We start from the raw sequence: 21,070 nt of genomic DNA, 5'->3' as shown, positions 1-21,070 counted from the left end.
ACCTTTTCTCAATGAAGATTTTAGTTGGGGGCGCCTGGGTGGCTCAGTGGGTTAAGCCGCTGCCTTCGGCTCAGGTCATGATCTCAGGGTCCTGGGATCGAGTCCCGCATCGGGCTCTCTGCTCGGCAGGGAGCCTGCTTCTCTCTCTCTCTCTCTCTCTCTGCCTGCCTCTCTGCCTACTTGTGATCTCTCTCTCTCTCGCTGTCAAATAAATAAATAAAATCTTCCAAAAAAAAAAAAAAAAGATTTTAGTTGGGAGAAATTGCATTAATGGCTCGTGTATTTCTGTCATCCTCCTAAGTGAGGTGAGCGCTGTGGACGGGGCGCCTGGCTGGTTCAGTCGGTAGAGCACACGGCTCTTGCTAGCGGGGTCGTGAGTTCGAGTCCCACGTTGGGTGCAGAGGTGACCCAAATGATGTCAGTGGCACGTAAAGGCAACCCAGTAAGTCCTTGTATTTGCTGTGGGCTGTGCCTGGGAGCCAGAATGGAGAGTAAAATAATAAGGAGTAGGCAGGAAGACAGCTCTGGAAATCAATGCGGGAAAATTCCAAGAGTGCCAGACAGAGAAAGGCCACCTGCAGTTATCCAAAAATCAGATGAATTCAGGAGGTATTCACGGAGCACCAAAAGGGGGTATTGCCAGACACTGAAAGTTAGGAGAGCATCGTGTTACATATTATCTCAGTTAACATTCAGGACATCTCCAGGTGGGTACTGTTTGTGCTCAGTTGGTAGACGAGGGCACTCCTCTTGAAAGATATTTGAATAAATTGCCCGAGTCTGCATGATTAATAACGGACAAAACTGAGGGCCCCGGTGTTGTGATTCTGTGTCCTTTGATCTCTCCACATTCCACCTCAGCTGCCAAGAAACAGATCCCGTGGCCAGAGTGCACCTCAGTGGGAAACATCAAGAGGTGGAAGGTTTCCTGCCCTAAACCGGCTATCTGTGAATTCTTGGAACAATGGGCCAGGGGTGATAAATGGAAGAATTATTCAGTAGTTTGGTTGAAAAAGTCTTCGGTATGTAAACAAGTCTTACATAAGGCATGAGAAACGAGGTTGAGAGAAATGAGACAGGAGAGTAAAGAGACAAAAATATTTTCTGTATCAAGCCTTGAGGGAAAACACTCTTTTCAAATACCCAATGTGGCATTTCTCTTTTTTTTTTTTTTTTTTAAAAAAAAAGGGCACCTGGGTGGCTCAGTGAGTTAAGCCTCTGCCTTTGGCTCCAGTCATGATCTTGGGGTCCTGGGATCGAGCGCTGCATCGGGCTCTCTGCTCAGCGGGGAGCCTACTTCCCCCTCTCTCTCTGTCTGCCTCTCTGCCTACTTGTGATTCTCTCTCTCTGTATCAAATAAATTTTAAAATCTAAAAAAAAAAAAAAATTAAGACCAGAGACCCATTTTTTTTTTTTACCCCAAACCCAAATTCAGATGTCTTCCAAGAGCCGTTTCAAGACGGAAGCTTCTCATGGAAAATCAGCTTTTCCAAAAAAGCCCTCCAGGAGCTCCCATCCAGGCCAAGCAGTCTATAAATGCAGGCTGGGTTCCCAAGGACCACACGTGGATGACCAGGCATGGAACGAGGGGCCTCTGCCTGGAAGACTGTGTGTCCCTCTCAGAAACAGATTTAAAGCTGAGCCTCATAATGGAAACGCTGACACAACCTGCTATCAGCAGCCACGTTATTAAACAGGCACAGAGCCAACACGATGGCTGGGAGCCAGGGAGGAGAGATTAACATCACAAGTAAGAGATTTTAGGCTCCCGGCCAGGAGAGTGGGGTTTTTTTTTTTCCCCTTTCTTTTCATTAAAAAATAATAATAAAAAGGAAGAGAGAAAGAAAGGGTCAGGGGAGAAGGAAAGGTGCATGAGAATTCTTGTTTAGGGCCCCCTCCCCCTTCGGACTGTTCTCCTCAGGTATCCAGATAAGCAGAGAAACAAACCTCTGGCAAATGGAAATGGTCTTCCAAGGAGCCTTTCCAGCTGGCCCCACTCCCCTGTCCTTGGTTGGCCCAGGTGCAGAGGAACAAGAAGGGTCAGCAAGGTCCGTTTTTCCACGTGGAGTTGGAGGAAATACATTTGAGCAAAAATTCAGGTTGCTGCCTTCTTGCCCTGCAGAAGGGGCTCATCATTACAAGGTCAATGAGACCGCTTGCAAGGCGGCACTCTTCTAACAAGCTCCCTTTAGGGTGCAGCCTTCTGAGATTTCGAAAGAAGTGGTCAGTCCCAGGGTGCAGCGGTGGCCTCAGCAGCATTGTCCCAGAGAACCTGAGGGCCACCCGCCCGCTATCTCAGGACACGTGGCCCTGACTGCCCAGAGCCTGACCAGCCCGGATGGGCAGGAGGTCCCCTGTTGCCAATAACTCTCAAGACTCAACGATGTGCCCGGTTTTCCTGATCAGCAAACCATTTCTTGTGACCTTCTTTTCAACTTTCTATTTAAAACTATTCCAAACCTACAGAGCAGTTGTGGGAATACAGTGATTCTAGAGTCACCAATTGTTAACATTTTTCCACATCTGCTTTGTCTCTCTCTCTCCATAAATATTAACACTTTATGTTTTTTCCAGAACCCTTTGAGAGTAAGTTGCAGATCTCATGACCCCTCACCCTTAAATATGGAAGGGTGTGTGTCTCAAGATCAGGGACTCTCCATGGGGAGCCCGACTAGCTCAGTCAGTGGAGCATGTGACTCTTGATCTCAGGGTTGTGAGTTCAAGCCCCACCTTAGGTGTAGAAATTACTTAGAAATAAAATCTTAAAAAAAAAAAAAAGACAAGGACTTTTCCCATACGTAACCGTAATGCAGTGATTGAATTCTGGAAATTTAACACTGATGCAATGTTCTTTTCTGATATAGAGTCCTATTTCCGTTTTGCCAATTGTCCCAATAATAACTTACATAGTGAACAACACCTAAAAAAGCCTTCATGGTTCATGGTTCAACACAGGCACACATGTTCCCTAGATTTGCTACTTTCTTTGGTCTCCTGGAGTCCAGAGGACTTTTCTCAGCATTCTTTGTCTTTGGTCACACTGACATTTTGAAAAGAAGCATAGACCGTGTTTTGCGGGTGTCCCTCGTTCTTGGGTTTTCCTAACTGTGTTCTCCTGAGGGGTTCGGACCGTGCGTCTCTGGCAGGAGTTCTGTGGTAGCTGTGCTGGGTCTTTGTGGACTCTCAGAATCTCCTTTCCCCAACGCGTATGGCTTCCCTGTGTTTTGTTTTCTGGCCTTTGAGAAGACTTTCGCCTCCTTCCATTTTCCAAGCTGGGTTCGTCACAGAGCTGGTGCTGTGGCCACGGTGTGAGGGGTGGGTGTCAGCCGAAGCTCAGGCCGCCATGTTCTTCTGGCGCTGGAGAAGGCCTGAGGGCCGCCCGCTCTGGAAAGTCACCCTGAAAGAGAGCAGGAAGGACCTGAAGGCAGGGGCAACAGTGGACTCCTGACCTGGCCTCTGACTGGTGCACACTAGTGATGAATCCCTAACAGGCCCATTCAGAGCCGAAGCAGGCCGGACTGAATTAGGGTAAAGAGGGCAAAGTGAGTTACCGAGCTTGGAAACTCCATTTGGATGGTTTTACCTTCTGTTACATCCATCTTGATTTTCTCCATTCCAATGACTGTCACTCTAGTGGAAGTCCGTATCTCTTTTCTAGAACAATCTCTCCCTAAACCCACTTCCCGTAGAGCTGCCAGAGGGGATCCCTGCAGACTTTACATCAGAACATTTCACAGTGGCTTCCATTGCCAGAATGGGATTCCTTCCGACCACAACTTTCCTCGGCAGTTTTCTTTATTCGGTACTCCCTGCCTCGATGTAAATCCCCTAGATCTCAGCTGTCTACGGGAACTTCAGAATCAACATCACCTGGGAACTTATTAGCATGTCAAGTCCTACCCCAGGCCCACTGAACCAGAACCTGCATTTTAGCAAGATACTCCAGATTTAAAAAAACAAACAAACAAACACAAACTCCAGATTTTGTGCCAATTTTGAGTAGGAAAGGCTATCTAGAAAATGCTGGAAACCCCCCCCCCCCCCATCTTAAGTTCCCCTCTTGCTGTCCTTGGTACTGAGACATCAGTACCATCAGGATCAAGGGAGGCAGCCCCTCAAGTTAAATGGTGCATTTATTTTTTTTCTAATTTGCCAAAAGAAGGACATTTCACAGATGGGCTTTATCTCAGTTTTTCCCTTTTTTCTCTCACCATTTTCCTCCAAACCTTTGACATCCACTACTACTTGTTGGCTAACAAAATGTCCTCTGCTGGTAGACAACAAACCCAGTGAACCAGCAGCTAACAGATGCTAGTGTTAAAGCGCAGAGTTGACGGTCGTTAGTCCAACGGTTCAGCACAACATTAGGTTGGATTCTGGGTGGGACATGAAAAGACAGAGGGATGCACCGGTGAAGGAAAAACATCCATTGTGTGGCATTCCCCCCCCCCCCCCGGAGCCCCACATGCTCCTAGCACGGGGGCACACTGTGGGAACTAGGCAGTGACCATCTTTTTACTGGAGCCATTGAGATGCTGCAAGTCCCGATTTGCAGAGTTCAGTGAATTGAAAAACTTTTGCTGTCACCTGTCAAGTTGATTTCATCTTCCATGGCCAGACAGCTCTCCAGACTAACACAACCAGGACGTTTGCTCTGGGTTCTCCAGTTTGATAGATAAGGAGCTTTTAAAACAAAAATCAGTGTGCCTGTTGCCACTTCTTAGATTCGACTTCAGCTGAAGAGACTTCAAAGGCCTGGAGATGAAAGATGGTTGTTCAACACTTCCTTGAGTGTTAATGATTTATGAGTTCTAATTTAACAAAATAGCAACAGCTGAGACACGCTACCGAGTTCCAGGTCGTGTTCCCCTGGGAATTCCATCAGGGACCTATGTGTTGGGTTCTCTGGGAGCTCAAGAATTGAACCATAACCAGTATGTCCCCTCCAGCATCCCCCCACCAAAATGAATTCATTGCTCACTATATGTATCATCGCTTTAGTAAAAGAAAGGCTGGGCAGAGGCCATGACCTCAAAAGATGAGTTATAGGAAGGACGGGGAAGAGCCTTCATGACACAATGAGGAAGAAGAGCCAGGGCGTGGAAGGTTGAAACTGTGAATTAGAAAAGCCCGATGCTCTTTGTGGGAGTAAGGCATTGTGGAGCCATGATGAGAGGAAGGACAGTCCACGGGGTGGGAGTTGATAGGTGGACACAGGAGTACTAATTCCATACATTTTGTGCAACATTTTGGAGCTTGAGAAACACCTTCATATCCATTCTCTCACCTGGTTCTGATGGCTCAGTCAGGGGACAGGACACCCAAGGGCTCATCTCCGGATGACGGAATGGAGGCCTTGAGGAGTTTGTCAGATCAGTTCCTAAGCCGTGGAACCAGCATTAGAATCCTATGTTTTGACCCCTGAGCCGTGATGAAGAGACCATTCTAGCCTATTGGGAAGAAAACGTGGTGAATGTGTGGTTCGATGGATAGATATGTAGGGGCAAAAAATATTTCCCTTCTTGTGAGTTCTCAGTTCTTTGACCTAATAACTAATTGACAGAACACAGTTTAATAGAAAAGAAATTAATTTTGTATGTGTGGGAACACTAAAAATATGGGACGCAAAGAAGTGACCAGCACAGGAAGCTTGTATACCTTTTAGACAAAGAGACAGTAAATTTGTGAAGAAGTGACAAGATAAAGTGGTTTGGGCTTGGAGCAGTTAATTAGTGAAGAAGTAACGAGGTTTGTTTATACAGCCTCTCGGCTCTAAATTCCCTACTTCTGGTGGAAAGGATGCCATCTACCCTGCTCGTACAAGGAAGGTACCCTTCACATGAGAGATTTATCTCCTGCTTTTAGGGGTTAAAGAAGGGTCACAGTGTCCTTGAACCAGCTGTCTCTCAAGTAACTTTAATTCAGAATAATTAGTAGGAATATTCTGCTCCCCTTCACATAGATAGGATGGTGGATGGATGGATGGATGGGTGGATGGATGGACGGACAGACAAATAGTTGAATGGATTGTGGAAACCAGAATCTCAAAGGGAATTTGGGGGCTCTTGGCTGGCTCAGTTGGTAGAGCATATGACTTGATCTCGGAGTTGTGAGTTTGAGCCCCACATTGAGCACAGGGCTTATTTTTAAAAAAAGAAAAGGAGGGGTGCCTGGGTGGCTCAGTGGGTTGAACCTCTGCCTTCGGCTCAGGTCATGATCTCAGGGTCTTGGGATCGAGCCCTGCATCGGGCTCTCTGCTCAGCAGGGAGCCTTCTTCCCCACCCCCCGCCTGCCCCTCTGTCCATTTGTGATCTCTGTCTGTCAAATAAATAAATAATATTTTTTAAAAAAAGAAAGAAAGAAAAGGAAAAGACAGGCAGGAAGTTAGAGGTCCTGCCTTCACCCACCTTCTAGAGAATAGAAGGTCTGTCAAGGAGATGGATTGGTGAAATATAGAAGGAGCAGAATTAATAAAACTTAGTGCCTGAGCAGATGCAAGAATGAGAAAGAAATAAGAACTTAGAATGACACCCGAGTTTCTACTCTGGATGATTGAAAGACCACAAGAGGAAGAGCAGGCTCAAACCCTAGAACCAAGAAGTAGGGTTGGGGATGACGGATGTAGTTTTTCATATGTTAATTTTGAGTAAAGCCAGAGATTGGTGTCCATAATTGGTTGGTCTCCAAAGGTCTGGAATTCAGGAAAAGTGTCTGAGAGATAGAGAAGATTTGTTAGGTCATTAGCAATCAAAGATTAACATTTGGGGGTGCCTGGCTGGCTCAGTCTGTAGAGCACGTAAATCTCAGGGTTGTGGGTTCGAGCCTCCGGTTGGGTGTAGAGATTACTAAAAAGTAAAATCTTTAAATTGTTGGGAAAAAAAACCCCCAAAGACTAGCACTTTATTGCAGGTGCCCACTGTAGTATTATAAACAGTGTGGAAAAGGGGGCAAAAAAGGAGTGGGGAGCGGAATGATTTTAGACAGTTGACCATGGGAAGACGGGTGCGTTTATGTTATGAGTGGGACAGTCCCAAGTTGACCCCCAAGCTGGCCTGTCAAAAGCAGGAAAGCCACAGCAGGGAGAACGCAGAAGCGACAGGCCCCTGTGGGGGCTCCAGGCCTCATCACACAGCACCTCAGTAAGAGCGCAGGAAGCGAACCCACTCCCATCTGCTGGGCCGCCTCTGTCTTACCCATGCCTGGAGCCATCCTTCTGGAGCCTTCCTGTTGGCTGCCTGGGGCGGGTCAGCAGAGCTCCTCCAGGAGGCCTTGCCATCATCCCCAACTTGGCCTTGAGAGGCATTAAGAACCAATCCCGCAGAAGGGAAGACCAAACAAAACACGACCTACCGGGCAAATGTAACCATTTGCTCCTTGATTTTGTTTTTTTCTGACAGTAGATACAATCTATCGTCATTCTGAAGTGGTTTTGGGCTGGTGCCCATGACATTGTTTTGCCCAGAGAGGCACGCCAGGAATGAGCTGGAAGGAGACACAAGGGCCCGACGTACCTCAGGACGCTTGTGTGGCGAACAAGAGGCGGAGAGTCTCCGGCCTCCAGAGGGAAGCTGCTGGCAGCCTTCTTGCAGCTCTCCCGCGGCCTCCTGCCTCCCCGGTGTGGCTGCCCCAGCGCGCGGGCCTCAGCGAGCCATCTGTCCCCACCACTCACTGCCTTCCCTCAAGGCCCAGCCAGTAGCTTCTCAGGGAGAAGCAGGTACTAGTCATTTTTCTCTGCCAGGAGCTCTGCCGGTTTGTGCAGAGGATTCATGGCTGAGGCTCAGAAAAGGTTTAGCTTAGATGGGGGCTGCGGGAGATCAGAGTCACCTTGATGTGCCAAGTCCCAGAGGGCCAGGCTCCGAAGCGAGCTGCTGACGGCTTCCAGGCCAGATGTCCACTCAGCTTCAGAGAACACCATGGGCTCTCGCTCCCGGAGACCACCCTGTGAACTGAAATAGGAAGGAACTGGGAGAAATTGCAACTATTTTAAGCTCCGCTTCTGAGACTTATTTTAGGAAGCATTATTGATCATCCCGCGGGGACACCATCCAGCGCCTCGGGGGCCCGTGTCCCCGCGTGCCCGTGCGCACGGCGTGGGCCTGAGCTCATGGCAGCCTGGGTGTCCGAAGGGGGCCGTGGCCCAGAGGAAGAATTCAGATGAGGCCGCTCTGTGCCGAAATTAGCCCAAGTTTATGAAAAGAGCCTTGTTCCAGCTGCCCTGGGAACCGCAACTTAGAAGCGTTTTTTTGTGCTACTGAAGCCTTTTTAGCAAATGAATTGTGTCGGAGCATTTGTGACCTTTTTTTCCGCATTGCTTGAATGTTCTTCCCTGTCCTTTTCTTAATTAGTTGCCATGACCCGGAGTACCTTATCAAAACATTGTTTTTCCAGTCAGAATCTTTTTGCTCATTGGTCCCTGTGTCACTTTGCTTACTGTCTCTTGAACGTTCTTCCCTACCTTGTCGTCTCACCCAGATGACCTGGGGTTCAGCGCGCTCCCTGCGTTGGCCTTCGGGTCACGGCTCCAAGTGGTTCCCAACCCTCCATAAGAGGTTGTGCCAGAGCTCTTTCTAGACACACCCTGGACTGGAAAGAAGTGTCCTTCCCCTCAGAGGGGTCACACTATGGAGTCATTTCCACTTCCTTAGGCTCTTTCCCCCTTAGATCTCCACCCTGCCCCACGCCCAGGGTCCCTTTCCTCTGTCGCCCTCAGTACCCAGGTGCATTTACCCTTCACCAGTGAGCAATGCCCTTGTCTCTCCTGTATGGTTTTTGGGCTGCTGTCGCTGTTGAGTTGTCTGTAACCTTGGAGGTAGGTGGAGGAAGGAGAAGGACGAATCTCCTCTATGGGCCAATGTCAAAGAAAAAATTATCTGTGGCACTTGCTAAAGGTGGTAAGGCCAGCCTCATTCAGGGGGATTAACACAACAGGTGTTTGTCATTGGAGAGAGGGATGGGCTCAACTCTGAGCACAAGAAGGACTGACTAGCGGAGATCGATAGCCAAGGCACAGGATGAGGGTCAGTGGATAGAGGGGGATTCTGACTGACTTGACTTGACAGGACTTTTTTTTTTAGAGAGAGAAAGAGCGAGCGTCCGAGCAGGGGGAGGGGCAAAGGGAGAGGGAGAACCAGATTCCCCGCTGAGCATGGAGCCCAAACGGGCTCTGTCCCTTGACCCTGAGATCATGACCTAAACCTAAATCAAGAGCTGGTCACTTAACCGACTGAGCCAGACCCAGACACCCCTGACCTGACAGGATTCTTGCTGAAGGCAAACCAGGGTGATAGCAAGAGTGGGAGATTTCTCCCTACATGTACCTCAGCAGGATTCTTGCTAAAAATGGATGAAGCCAGCCAAGGATAGAGCCCAAGGGGGAGGCCTAGTCAAAAAGAGGACCCACAGGTGAAAGTTTTGTCTAGGGGAGAATCTTCTTCATCTCCAACCTGAAGTCCACACTTCATGTGGTCAAGTTTGCTTTTCATCGACTAACCTCTTTGTTCCGACTGCGCACATTTAATAACGAACAAAGAAGGCCTGTTTGCCTACGTTCATGGACATTCAGAGCAGTGTGGCCTCTTGGAAAGCAAGCTTTGTTGACTCCAGGGAGCTTCATCTTGAGTTTGAGAAAGGAAGGGGGTCTCCCCTGCCAAAAAAAAAAAAGGTGGAAACTTGTATTTCCTTTTTATTAGTGTCCTTGGGTGGACATAACCAGTTACCACAAATGGCGTGGCTTAAAACAGAAATGTAATCCCTTAGAGCTGGCGTCCAGAAGTCCAAAACCAAGGTGATGGCCAGGGTTGTGCTCCTTGCAGAGGTTCTGGGAAAGAATCTCTCCTTGCTTCTTCCAGCTTCTAGTGGCTCCGGGCATCGCTTGGCTTGAGACAATGTCACTCCAATCTCTGCCTGACGTTGTATGATCTCCTTGTGTGTCTCTCTGTGTCTCCTTCTCAAGAGGACGGTCACTGGTCATGAGACTCAGGGGCCACACTAAATCCAGGATGATTTTGGTTCCACAGACTAGGAGGTCTATAAACAACAGAAGTTTATTTCACCATCTGGAGGCAGGAGGTCCAAGATCAAGGTGGCAGCATGGTTGGGTTCTGAGTTCCAATTTGCCAGCTTCTTCCAGTATCCTCACGGGGTCTCTGTGGGGTCTTTTCTGCAGAGCGCTGATGCCATTCATGAGGGCTCATGACCTAATCTCCCCAAAGCCCACCCTCTCCTAACACCATCCAATTGGGCACTGGGTTTCAACATAGGAATTTGGGGGTATCACAAATATCAGTCCATAGCAATCCTTAACAAATTAGATTGGCACAGACTGTGTTTCCAAATAAGGTCACATTCTGAGGTTCCTGGTGGGTATGAATTGAGGGGAGACATTATCCAATCCGCTACGGGAGTATTGCTCCTTCTGCTTATAAAGAAAAATCAATATCCATCCTACTGCCCTGCAGGCCCACTTGTGGGTATGTACCCCAGGGAATGGAAAACTTGTCTTCTTACAAAAGCCTGTCCACAAGTGCTTTTAGCAGCTCGGTTCGTCATGGCATCACACTAGAAACGGGGGAATGGATGAACAGATTGGGGGGCATCCACACATTGGAATAGGACTTAGCAAGAAAAAGGAGTGAACTCTTGATTTACACAACAACAGGGTGAATCTCAAAGGCATTCTGTGTGGGACTGGAGTCAGTCTCAGTAAGCTAAAATCTGTGTGATTCCATTTGTATGACCTTTTTTAATTTTAAGTAGGCTCCACGTCCAGTGTGGAGCCCAGTATGGGGCTTGAACTCATGACCAGAGCTGAAATCAAGAGTTGAGTGCTTAACCGACTGAGCCAACCAGGTGTCCCTGTAAGAAATTTCTTAGTTTAAAATTTGTATTTATTTATTCATTTATTTATTTAAGAAAGAGAGAGAGCATGAGCAGGTGGGAGGGTAAGGGGAGAAGCAGGCTCCCTGCAGAGCAGGGAGCCCAATGCAGGGCTCTATCCCAGGACCCTAAGATCCTGACTTGAGCCAAAGGCAGCCGCTTAACCAACTGAGCCACCCAGGCACCCCCATGTATGACATTCTTAAGAAGAAAAAGAGCTTAGGGGCGCCTGGGTGGTTCAGTCCTTTAAGCATCTGACTCTTGATTTCAGCTCAGGTCCTGATCTCAGGGTCCTGAGATCAAGCCCCTTATCAGGCTCCATGCTCCATGAGGAATCTGCTTGCTTGTCCCACCCCCTCTGCCCCTCCCCTGCTTACACTCTTTCCCTCTCTATCAAATAAACAAATAAAATCTCTTTTTTTTAAGATTTTATTTATTTGTCAGAGAGAGAGAGCACAAGCAGGCAGAGAGGCAGGCAGAGAGAGAGGGAGAAGCAGACTCCCCGTCAAGCAAGACGCCCATGTAGGGCTCGATCCCAGGACCCCAGGATCACAACCTGAGCGGAAGGCAGCGGCTTAACCAACTGAGCCACCCAGGCGTCCCCAAATAAAATCTTTTTTTTAAAAAAAGAAAAGAACTATAGGGATGGAGAACAAATCAGTGGATATGGGCTTTTGGGGCATTGCAGAGGGTGTGACTGACTAAATTAGTTTTTTGGGCTGATGAAACTGTTCTGTACCTTAATTGCAGTGGTAGTTCCAGGACCCTATGTTAAAATTTATAGACCTGTGCACCCCCAAAAAATCATTTTTAAAAAGGTGGTTTCAGGGGCAGGGTCTCTAAATAAAAAACAAGGATCAACATATTGACAAAATGGCTCTAGATTTTGTCTAAAAGTTAGTTGTTGTTTTTTTTTATGATTTATTTATTTGGCAGAGAGAGAGAGAGAAGGCACAAGTAGGGGGAGCAGCAAGCAGAGGGAGAAGCCGACTCCCCGCTGAGCAGAGAGCCCGATGCAGGGCTTGATCCCAGGACCCTGAGACCACGACCTGAGTCAAAGGCAGATGCTTAACCCAGGCGCCCCTAAAGTTAGTTCTTAAAAATTATGTCTGCCCCATACTAGAAGGATGGGAGGATTAAGATACATCTAACCTTTATGGGCGGTTGCTAGTTTCTTCTTTGTACTTGGTTCTTCTAATTAAAAACATCTACTTCCTGGGGTGCCTGGGTGGCTCAGTGGATTAAGCCGCTGCCTTCGGCTCAGGTCATGATCTCAGGGTCCTGGGATCGAGCCCCGCATCGGGCTCTCTGCTCCGCAGGGAGCCTGCTTCCTCCTCTCTCTCTGCCTGCCTCTCTGCCTACCTCTCTGCCTACTTGTGATCTCTCTCTGTCAAATAAATAAACAAAATCTTTAAAAAAAAAAAAAATCTACTTCCTGAGAAACATTTTTCTTTTTAAGAGAAGAAAAGTAAAAGCCTGGAGGGAATGGTGTGCCTTCTGTGCTCGCTCAACCATGAAGGGGCCAGATTGAGCCATTTGGGAGTCCTCCCAGTTGTTTCTGTGCGCTCGCACTGGGGATGACCATTACGTTGAACTTTCCCAAAGCACCTATCTTGGAAGCCTCTTTGGCAGAGAGTTCTGTTTAGGAGTTTAATTAATTTGAACTAATATAGAGAAACATTATTCAGTGACTCATGTAAGAAACAGGCAAGCTTTTGTCGCTGACACCACGAATGTCCCACTTTTTTGGAATCTGCTCCCTCAAGATGGCTCACCATGGGGCGTTCTTTTATATTCCTGCTTCCTGGCCTCCCAAGGACCCCCAGTGCCCTGCTTATCCCTCTGCCAAGGTGGGAGTGGTCTTCCCAGTGTTAGAAGCTCTACATCCATCTTGGGAGCCCTGGCCTTCCCCAAGTGTGTGCCTGCTTCCCTTGGTTACGGTCCAGAGACCTGTAGATAGTGTGGAGAAAACCCACAGATGGTGCCAAGAGAAGCCGACTTACTCCACCACTCATCTCCGTCTCTGATCTAGGCTATCTCCCACCGCCCGGAGCTGTACTTGTCCCCATCCTACCCTCCCCTAACGCAGGTCCTCCCCTGCTCCCCGGGTACCATCTAAGACCCTGTAGGCTTGCTGGGTCATGACAATATTCCTCCCAGTTTACTTTCTTACCCCTCACTCCCTCAACCCTTTCTCTTCAGGGAGGTGTCCTCAGGGTGCCAGCTCACATCCGTGAGAGCTCCTCACACACTCTGTAAGGATGGGAAACTAGAACGCCTGGAAATTTAACATAGGTCCAAAGCAGCTTTCTAAGGAGAAGACTCCCTCAGAGTCCCTTCCTCCCTTTGTCTATGTAGAGCCCGATACACTCATACTCAAACCCAATAAAACTCAAACCCAGTACACTGGAAGCTAGCTGGCAGTCAAAGGAGAGGGGGCCGTATCAGGAAAACAAAACAGCACATCGAGAACATTCCACCAAAATTCACAGAGGCCTTCTTTGGAGCACCGGTGCCCCATCCCTCACCCCCTCTCCGTCCCTCCAGCCGCTCTGTGTGATGTCATCACCACCTCATTGAAGACGGGATTTTCTCAGACACTTGTGGGTGGAAACCTTTGCCTTCAGTTGCTTTGCTACTCCCACTGGCTTTGGGAAAACAGTTTTCCATTCTGCGCCGAAAGCCTAATGATACTGTCCACCAGGGAGCGTTCTCCGGGGAAGCACTGAAGTTTACCCAGCAGCTAAGACAAACTGGCCTAACCCTGACAGATGAGTTTCCTGTGCCCAGCCTTAATATCCCCTAAATCCAATGGCCAGTGGAGCATTTAATGAGGATTAAGTCAAAGCAGTTCACCTCCCATCATATTACCAGATGGGGCTCTAATTCGGCTCCAGAACCAAGGTCCAGTCAGGAGCGGGCCTGGGGCCCCCCAGACAGAAACCCTAGCAGCCATAAGTTATACCTGAGGCTCCAGTGTCTGAGAACCACACCATGCAGGCACATGGTGGGGCTCCTTTCCACACAACACCAAATGGCCAATCTTTTGAACCACCTCTGCTGGTGAAATAATGGTCCTGGGCCCAGGCTACGATGGGCCATTGCTGAGTTTCCTCCTTGGTGAATTTAACTGGAATACTCTTAATCTGAAGCATACCTTTTAGTACTCGGTACTTTAGGAACATACAGATTATATTTTGTACGGTGCTGTTGATTCAGTCACGCATTCAGTCTAGTCTTCTGTCCATAATCGTAAGCCTCCTTGTGCTCAAACAGGATGAAGTTTGAAGTCTTGGTGTTGAACACACAGTAGAAAGTTCTTAATTGTTTGCTGATTTTTTTTATTGCTCTGCGTCTCATTCCTTCTTCTTTGCAGACCACTGTGTTTGAGTGACTCCACCTACAGAATAAATAACTGACCCAGCTCTGTATTCTATCTAGGTGGGGGAGTGGGAAGAGGAGAAATGTTTATCAAAAGACCAAAGGAGATCATCCTTTTTTTTAAATCTCTGTCTTAATGGCAATTGCAAGACAAGTTGCATGCTCTTGGGTTAGATCATAGAGCCTACGTATTTACAGAACAGTCACCATTGAACCGTGTAGGCGTGAAAATGTTCTTGGTGAGAATACCAGTAAAGATGGGGTAACGAAATGATGGTTTGCCTTGTCAATAACTTGGACTATTTTTTCATGCCAGCCATTAGTGCATTTCAGTCTCTGCCCACCAGGTCTGCTGTTGATGGGTAACCATCGATCAACCATGACCCAAACTCTAGCCCCATATGCCTAATGTGTTAACCCAGCGACGGTCATCCCCTGCCCTCCACCAAACCAATGGCCACTTTGCAAATCTAGAGCATTAAAATGAAAACATTGTTAAAACAGTCATTGTGCTTCCAAGGTTCCTTCTTGATGAACCTGTTCTTTCTTGGTGTGCCTTGGTCACTTCCTTCCTCTGAGACCTCCCAAGGGCAGCAAAATGAAGTTAGAGGAGAACAGTGGCTTAGCTGAGATTTTTTGCCCTTTAATCATATAGGAAGCATAAAGCAGGATGACTGGTAGATTTCTCCCAATCCCTACTAATCACCCACCCCTATGTTTTTCCTTCCTGGCTTGGACAGATGGCAGGAAGATAAGTAAACATAGCTACTAAGCTTAGATCTTTTTTAACCCTTCAATTATAAAAATACATATATAGATAGATTTTATTTTTTAGAGTTTTAGGTTTACAGAAAAATTGTGCTGAAAGTACAGATAATTCTAAGCAGAGCTAATCTAATCTAATCACTGACTCACTGAGTCAGTGAGTTCAAGGCCCGTCTTGGGCATGGAGCCTACTTTAAAAATAAATACATAGGGGCGCTTGGGTGGCTCAGTCAGTGCACCATGCAACTCTTGATCTTGGAGTTGTAAGTTTGAGCCCCATCTTGGCTATAGAGATTACTTAAAATCTGGAGAGCCTGGGTGGCTCAGTGGGTTAAAGCCTCTGCCTTCAGCCCAGGGTCCTGGGATGGAGCCCCGCACCAGGCTCTCTGCTCGGCGGGGAACATGCTTCCTCCTCTCTCTCTGCCTGCCTCTCTGCCTACTTGTGATCTCTGTCTGTCAAATAAATAAATAAAATCTTAATAAAAATAAATAAATAAAAATAAAAAATAAAATCTTAAAAAAATATGGGGTATTTCCCCTTCTCCATCCCACCCACCCCCAGGTATACTCTCCTGGGAAAATCATTTTTAAGAATGGAAGTGGTTAGTGGCCACTGCACAGTAGGGCGTCCGATGGATTTATTGTACTTTATGTGGCTGTTCGCCCATACTGGGATATTTGAACTGTTTGCTTCCTTTCTCTCTCTCTTTTTTTCCTTGCCATTAAAATAATGTCAGGGTGAAAATCTTTGTGCATAAATCTTTTCCTTTATTTAAGATTCTTGAGATAAATTCTCAAAGCTTAAGCTTAGTAGGTCAAAGTATATTAAGATCTTAAAGGTGCTGCATACTTAATGTTCTTAATGCTTTACAAAAAAGGGAAGATTACTCTCTTTTTATTTGGAATCTTTAAGATAATATTTACTCAGGAGATCGTCTTCTCCTTGTCATATTGCTCAGTTCATATCAAAAAGGAGTTTGTTTATTGCATGCTTGTAGCCTAGTGGGGCCATGGGGGGAGGTCAGGAGAGTCATCCAGATTGGCACCGAAATCCACTGCAGATCATCCATGGTGGACGTGTCCCGAAGATGGGAACATTATTCTAGGGGATCTAGGGAGAGTACCGTGATTAACTCCCAAACCCAACTCCCATCTCAGAAGGGAGCAGCTTCTGCCCAGGGAGTTCCCAAGACCGTCAGGGTGCACAGAACCTGTGTCAGATGCAGTCCTGGTAGAGCTTTGACTTGACGTTTCAACAAGAGGCACCTCATCGTAAAGCTGTCCCAGCAGATCTCGTATTCCAGCTCAAAAGAGCCAATGGTTTGACCAGATCTCCGGCAGCTCCTGCCGTTGCTGCTGGGGAAACCCCCCAATGAATATGGGGGGGAATAACTACTCTTGCTCTTTTCTTCTGGGCCCTGACTTAGCCTCTGACTGCAACACTGTTCGCTTAATTCTGGATCATGCCCTTACACTGAGCATGAAAATTCTACTGTTTCACCCTGGATATGGGCTTCGATTATGCTATGTCATGACCCCACCCCTGTTCGTTTCTCTGCTGCAGCCTCACTGTGCACTTCCCAGGTCAGCTGGCTGTGGGGTGAAGGGGTAGAGAAGGAACGAGCCAAAAAGCAAGATGGAGGTGACCAGCATGACCCTTAGGTCACTCAACATCAGACATTTTGACTGGAAAGAATTGTAGTGGTCATCTGGGTCTCTTGAGCACAACCCCACTGGGGCCACGGATCTCTTGGATAATCAGATGAAAAAGGGCTTGAACCTTGCTCCAGAAAACTACACCTCCCCAGATTTTGGGTACAATTCTAGGATGTTTCACAGCTTCCTGGCATCCATCCATCTAGGCGAAGCCTTTTATTTCGAGACCGCAAGGAGGTACAGGGTTCTTGCCCAAGTTCAAACTCAGCTCACCTGATTCCCAGTATAGTATACCCTGTCAGCCAATACTGTGAAGTTTCCACTCTCTGTTGAGCCCCCTTTTGAGAATGACAGAAAGTTAGGGTGCTCACAAGCAAGGAAATAGAACCCCCGCTCATAAAAGGAAACAGAGATCAATTAGTAAGTCATATTCCTGCTGTAGATTCCTCTCTGGAAAGTAAAAGCTAACACCGCCCATTAATTCAGTAGGCACTTCTTGAGCAACTAAGAGCATCTCCCGAAAATCTCTTAACCACTGGGAGATTAATTATTTATTTGAAATTAGAACTCTTAAAATCTCAAGCCGGAAGAGATTTTTAAATCTCAAGCCTCAAAGTGATTTTTCTGTGGCTTTGTTCAAATGCTGGGAGCCCCGCCCTGAAATGGGTCACAGGGAGGCAGTTCACCTTCAATGCAAATGACGTGTCATGTTAAGGAAGGAGACCAGAATCCGAGCTGAAGGGCACACCCGTAGATTCTCCCACTGGTATCTCTACTGCTACGTCTGCTGTTCAACAAAGCAGAAAGGTTTCCAGCTTTGGGGGGGCAGTTCCCCAACTCAGCGACTCAGATCATACATTTTATTAGTAGCAGGAAGAGAACCAGATTCCAAGTTCATCTTTCTGGAAAGAAGCAGGAAGCACTTCTGACTGGTATTTATCTTCCCGGTTGGGTGCCAAGAGGCAGCTTTTTGTCACAGGAGGAGCCTGGTTGTGAAGGCTGGAGACTTGCCCTGAAGCTGAACTTCTCTGCTGACTCTCTTGTGTGACCTCAGGCAAAGCTCTTTCCGTCTTTGAGTCTTGGTTTTCTCATCTGAAAAATGAGAACTTTCTCAGCTTGGTTTTCTGTCAGGGTCCTGATGGTGTTGACTCAACAGAGGTGTCTCCCCTCCCTGGCTTTTCTAGTCTCTTCTTTCTCTGTAGCAAATCCTTCATTCTGCATCAGGGCCCAATTAGGAGGCATAAAAGCATAATAAGCAAGAATAAGGGGGAGTGTAGTATAAGGAATTACTCAACTTTGATAGGAGTAACTGTAAAGAACAAGAACTCCAAAGAGTACCTAAGGCCGAGCGAGAAAACACAAGAAGGAACAAACTTGGGAGGGGCCCTGTCCATGGCTGGGGCAGAGCCTTCACGGGAGAGGTTGTGGTCATAGCCCACCGGTTGTTGGAGAAGTTGGCTGGGTCTCCTGGACCAGAGCTGGTCCTCAGTTGCTAGGCAGTAGCAAACAGCCCTCTGGGCACTGGTGAGATGAGACTGGCGGGCAGGTGGGTCGAGTCAAGAGTGCCACGGCCACTGTGAACCCTCAAGCCCATGGTGGTCCATGCGGAAGGGCACAGTAAAGGCCAGAGCTACAAGGTCACCAGGCCACCGCGTGCTCTGGGCACGCAGTTGAGACAGAACCACCCAGTGTCCCCGCTGAGACTCTGCATCAGGAGAAGGTCCAAAACCAGGAAGAGAAACCCCCTTCTTCCTGTGGGGTCCCTTCAGTAACTGGCTTCATGTCCTACTTGCTGTAAAGAAGTGCCTCCAGGGTCCAGTCCGTTAGCTCCGAGCAGAGACTAACGGGTTACTCAGCAGCGGAGAGGCAATAATATGATAAGCAGTATAATAGGTGATCAAAAATGCTTGAATTCAATTAGGAAAAGCCACACAATCTGTCAGTAACTCCCTTAACCCCTCTTTCTTTCCCCTTCTTTCAGTACCATAAATTTTACCGCCAATAAATGTCACATCTTTCCAACTTCTTTTGTAATTTACTCTCTCTGGAAGCTCATTTCCCTCTGAGGTGTTCCATTTGGTTTTGTTTTGTTAACGAGGCACATGTCTTTCTTCTCTTGGAAGAGAGGAGAGTAGGTAGATTGGGGATGGGGAGGAAGAGGGAGAGATGGAGGAGGCAGAGGGGGAGAGAGAGACTCAAGCAAACAACCTGAGACCCAGTATTTCATTTTACAATTTATTTCTCCACTCAAACTTGAACTCATCTCCCTGCAGTCTCCCTGTTTCATTTCAGAGCCATCCACCTGTCCTTCCTAATACTCTAGGAGTATCCCCCAAGCACTTGACTTCAAGTGGCAGTGGAGGGAGCCAGAGGTGATCCAAGAACCCGTCCTTCTCTCCCTCTAAGGAAAACGCAGTGGCCCCCTCGGGGGAGACTGCGCAGTCATTTTCCTTAGACAAGTCTGAAGAGTCCAGTCTCTGACCATTTGAGAAGAAAACAGGGAACAGCGCACACATCAGACTTGAAGCATAAATACCAATGCAAATATTATTCAGAAAGTATTTGGCAAGGACTAGTAGTTTCAAGTGGACAATCAGACCAAGGAGAGTGTGGCATTGTAAAGGGCGTTCCACGTGCTGTCCTGTGGGAGATCAGGTTATTAACAGGCCCCGAATTTGTGTCAAGACAATGTTCTTAGGCATCAACCACCCTGTGCTTCCAAAATATTTCATTCTCTACCGAAGAATCAGATTTAATCAGTGTTCACGGTTGATTCCCCTGCAGGAATTAGCCAAGCAGTGCGTAGGGATACAGCTAAGACGACTTCCAAGGATGAAGTGGTTTTGAAAACAATCTGTTTTCCACCCTTCAGGGGGGCTGGGAGGATCATCCCTTTAGTTCAGAAAAATGGCAATGGGAAAAACTAAGAGAACTTAATCTTTCCACCAAAAAATATGTAAATGTGTATGTATATATATATATACTGTCTTATATATTTCTTTGCAAGTGATAAATATCCTGGGGCCAGTGGAACCTAGAGTAGTCAGGCAGAGAGCTGCCTCAGTTTCTCCCCAAGCTCTACCTTCTTAGTCCTGCATGTCCCAAGGAAATCGTGTTATTTTTTTTTAAAGATTTTATTTATTTATTTGACAGAGATCACAAGTAGGCAGAGAGAGAGGAAGGGAAGCAGGCTCCCCGCTGAGCGGAGAGCGGGAGATGCGGCTCAATCCCAGGACCCTGGGATCATGACCCAAGCTGAAGGCAGAGGCTTTAACCCACTGAGCCACCCAGGCGCTCCAAAAACCATGTTCTTAAATGATCAAGAGTAATGCGTGTGTTTATTCCTGCGTAATGAAGTTGTGGACCATCTTTATTTTCTTTCTATTTATCTGTCTTTCCTGCAAGAGCCTGTGTTGTTTGTGAAGTTATATATAAAAATGTTAGTGGAAAAAAAAAAGAGAAAACCCACGTTTCTCTTCCATAAATCTTGGGCTCCATTACTGCTCGTTGTCTCCTTTCCAGCCAGACCCTTTGTAGCCTCTCCACTCCCCCTGTTCAGATTCACTGCCAACAATCAGCAGACCTCGTTTTTTGGAAGACACTTTTGGAAGAGATTTATTTCTCCGCTCTTGGACTTCTAAAAACAGACCACTTTTCCTTCTGCCCCTCACCAAGCGGTGATGGATGCTGTACCTGCCTCTGATGTGACAAAACGTAAGCGATGAATCAACGCCTTTCATGATCCGTGCACATTCTGAGGCAGGCAGAGAGCACCAGCCGGAGCGCCGAGCCATGTGAAGATGCTCTGTGGGGTGTTATTCCACAGTCCTGCCAGCCGTGGGCACCTTGAGGATGCTAATCTTTGATATGTCGCTCTGCTCTTTCAGATTTTTGACAATGAAGCCAAAGACCTAGAGAGAGAAGTTTGCTTTATTGATATCGCCTGCGACGAGATTCCAGAACGTTACTACAAAGAATCGGAGGTAAGCCATAAATGGGACGACAGATGGGAGAGAGTCACTCGTTCATTCAGCCGGTATTTATGAAGTGAGTCCTAACCTGGGAGACTTTCATCCATCTCGGTGTTGATTCAATTCGGCCTCACATCTTGCTGGATTATTTAATGCAAGTCTCAAAATTAAGTTCCTACTCCTCAGGGCCCTGGCTGCCACTCCATTTCCATTTCCATTTCCTGTCTCCCCCGCTCTGCCATCCTTCTGGGCAGCAAAATGTGCACCAGGCTGAACCATCCAGCATCCGGGCCTCTGTCGACCAGCAGCCGTCTCGGACTTCCTGTTTTGGAGGATCTGCGCGGCCTGCCTCCCCATCTGCCATGTTCCGGGGTTGCAGGGGGGCCAGGGCTGGGTTTTATGTGTTTCCTTATGTGTAACCC

At 47.4% G+C, this 21,070-nt stretch overlaps 1 protein-coding gene across 2 annotated transcripts in view; it reads left to right on the top strand.

Annotated features, from left to right (window-relative positions):
* PITPNC1 (phosphatidylinositol transfer protein cytoplasmic 1) overlaps nt 1–21,070 on the top strand; it is a 250,282-nt gene that overhangs the window by 185,166 nt on the left and 44,046 nt on the right. For both annotated transcript variants that reach the window (XM_045984795.1, XM_045984797.1), the window contains exon 6: nt 20,565–20,660. In XM_045984795.1, coding sequence (XP_045840751.1) covers nt 20,565–20,660 — 96 coding nt within the window. The remainder of the gene's footprint in view (nt 1–20,564; nt 20,661–21,070) is intronic.

This window comes from Meles meles, chromosome 18, assembly GCF_922984935.1.
Source record: "Meles meles chromosome 18, mMelMel3.1 paternal haplotype, whole genome shotgun sequence".
NCBI classification, from domain to species: domain Eukaryota; kingdom Metazoa; phylum Chordata; class Mammalia; order Carnivora; family Mustelidae; genus Meles; species Meles meles.
Note: the sequence above shows the minus strand (reverse complement) of the source record. Positions and strands in the feature narration are given on the sequence as shown.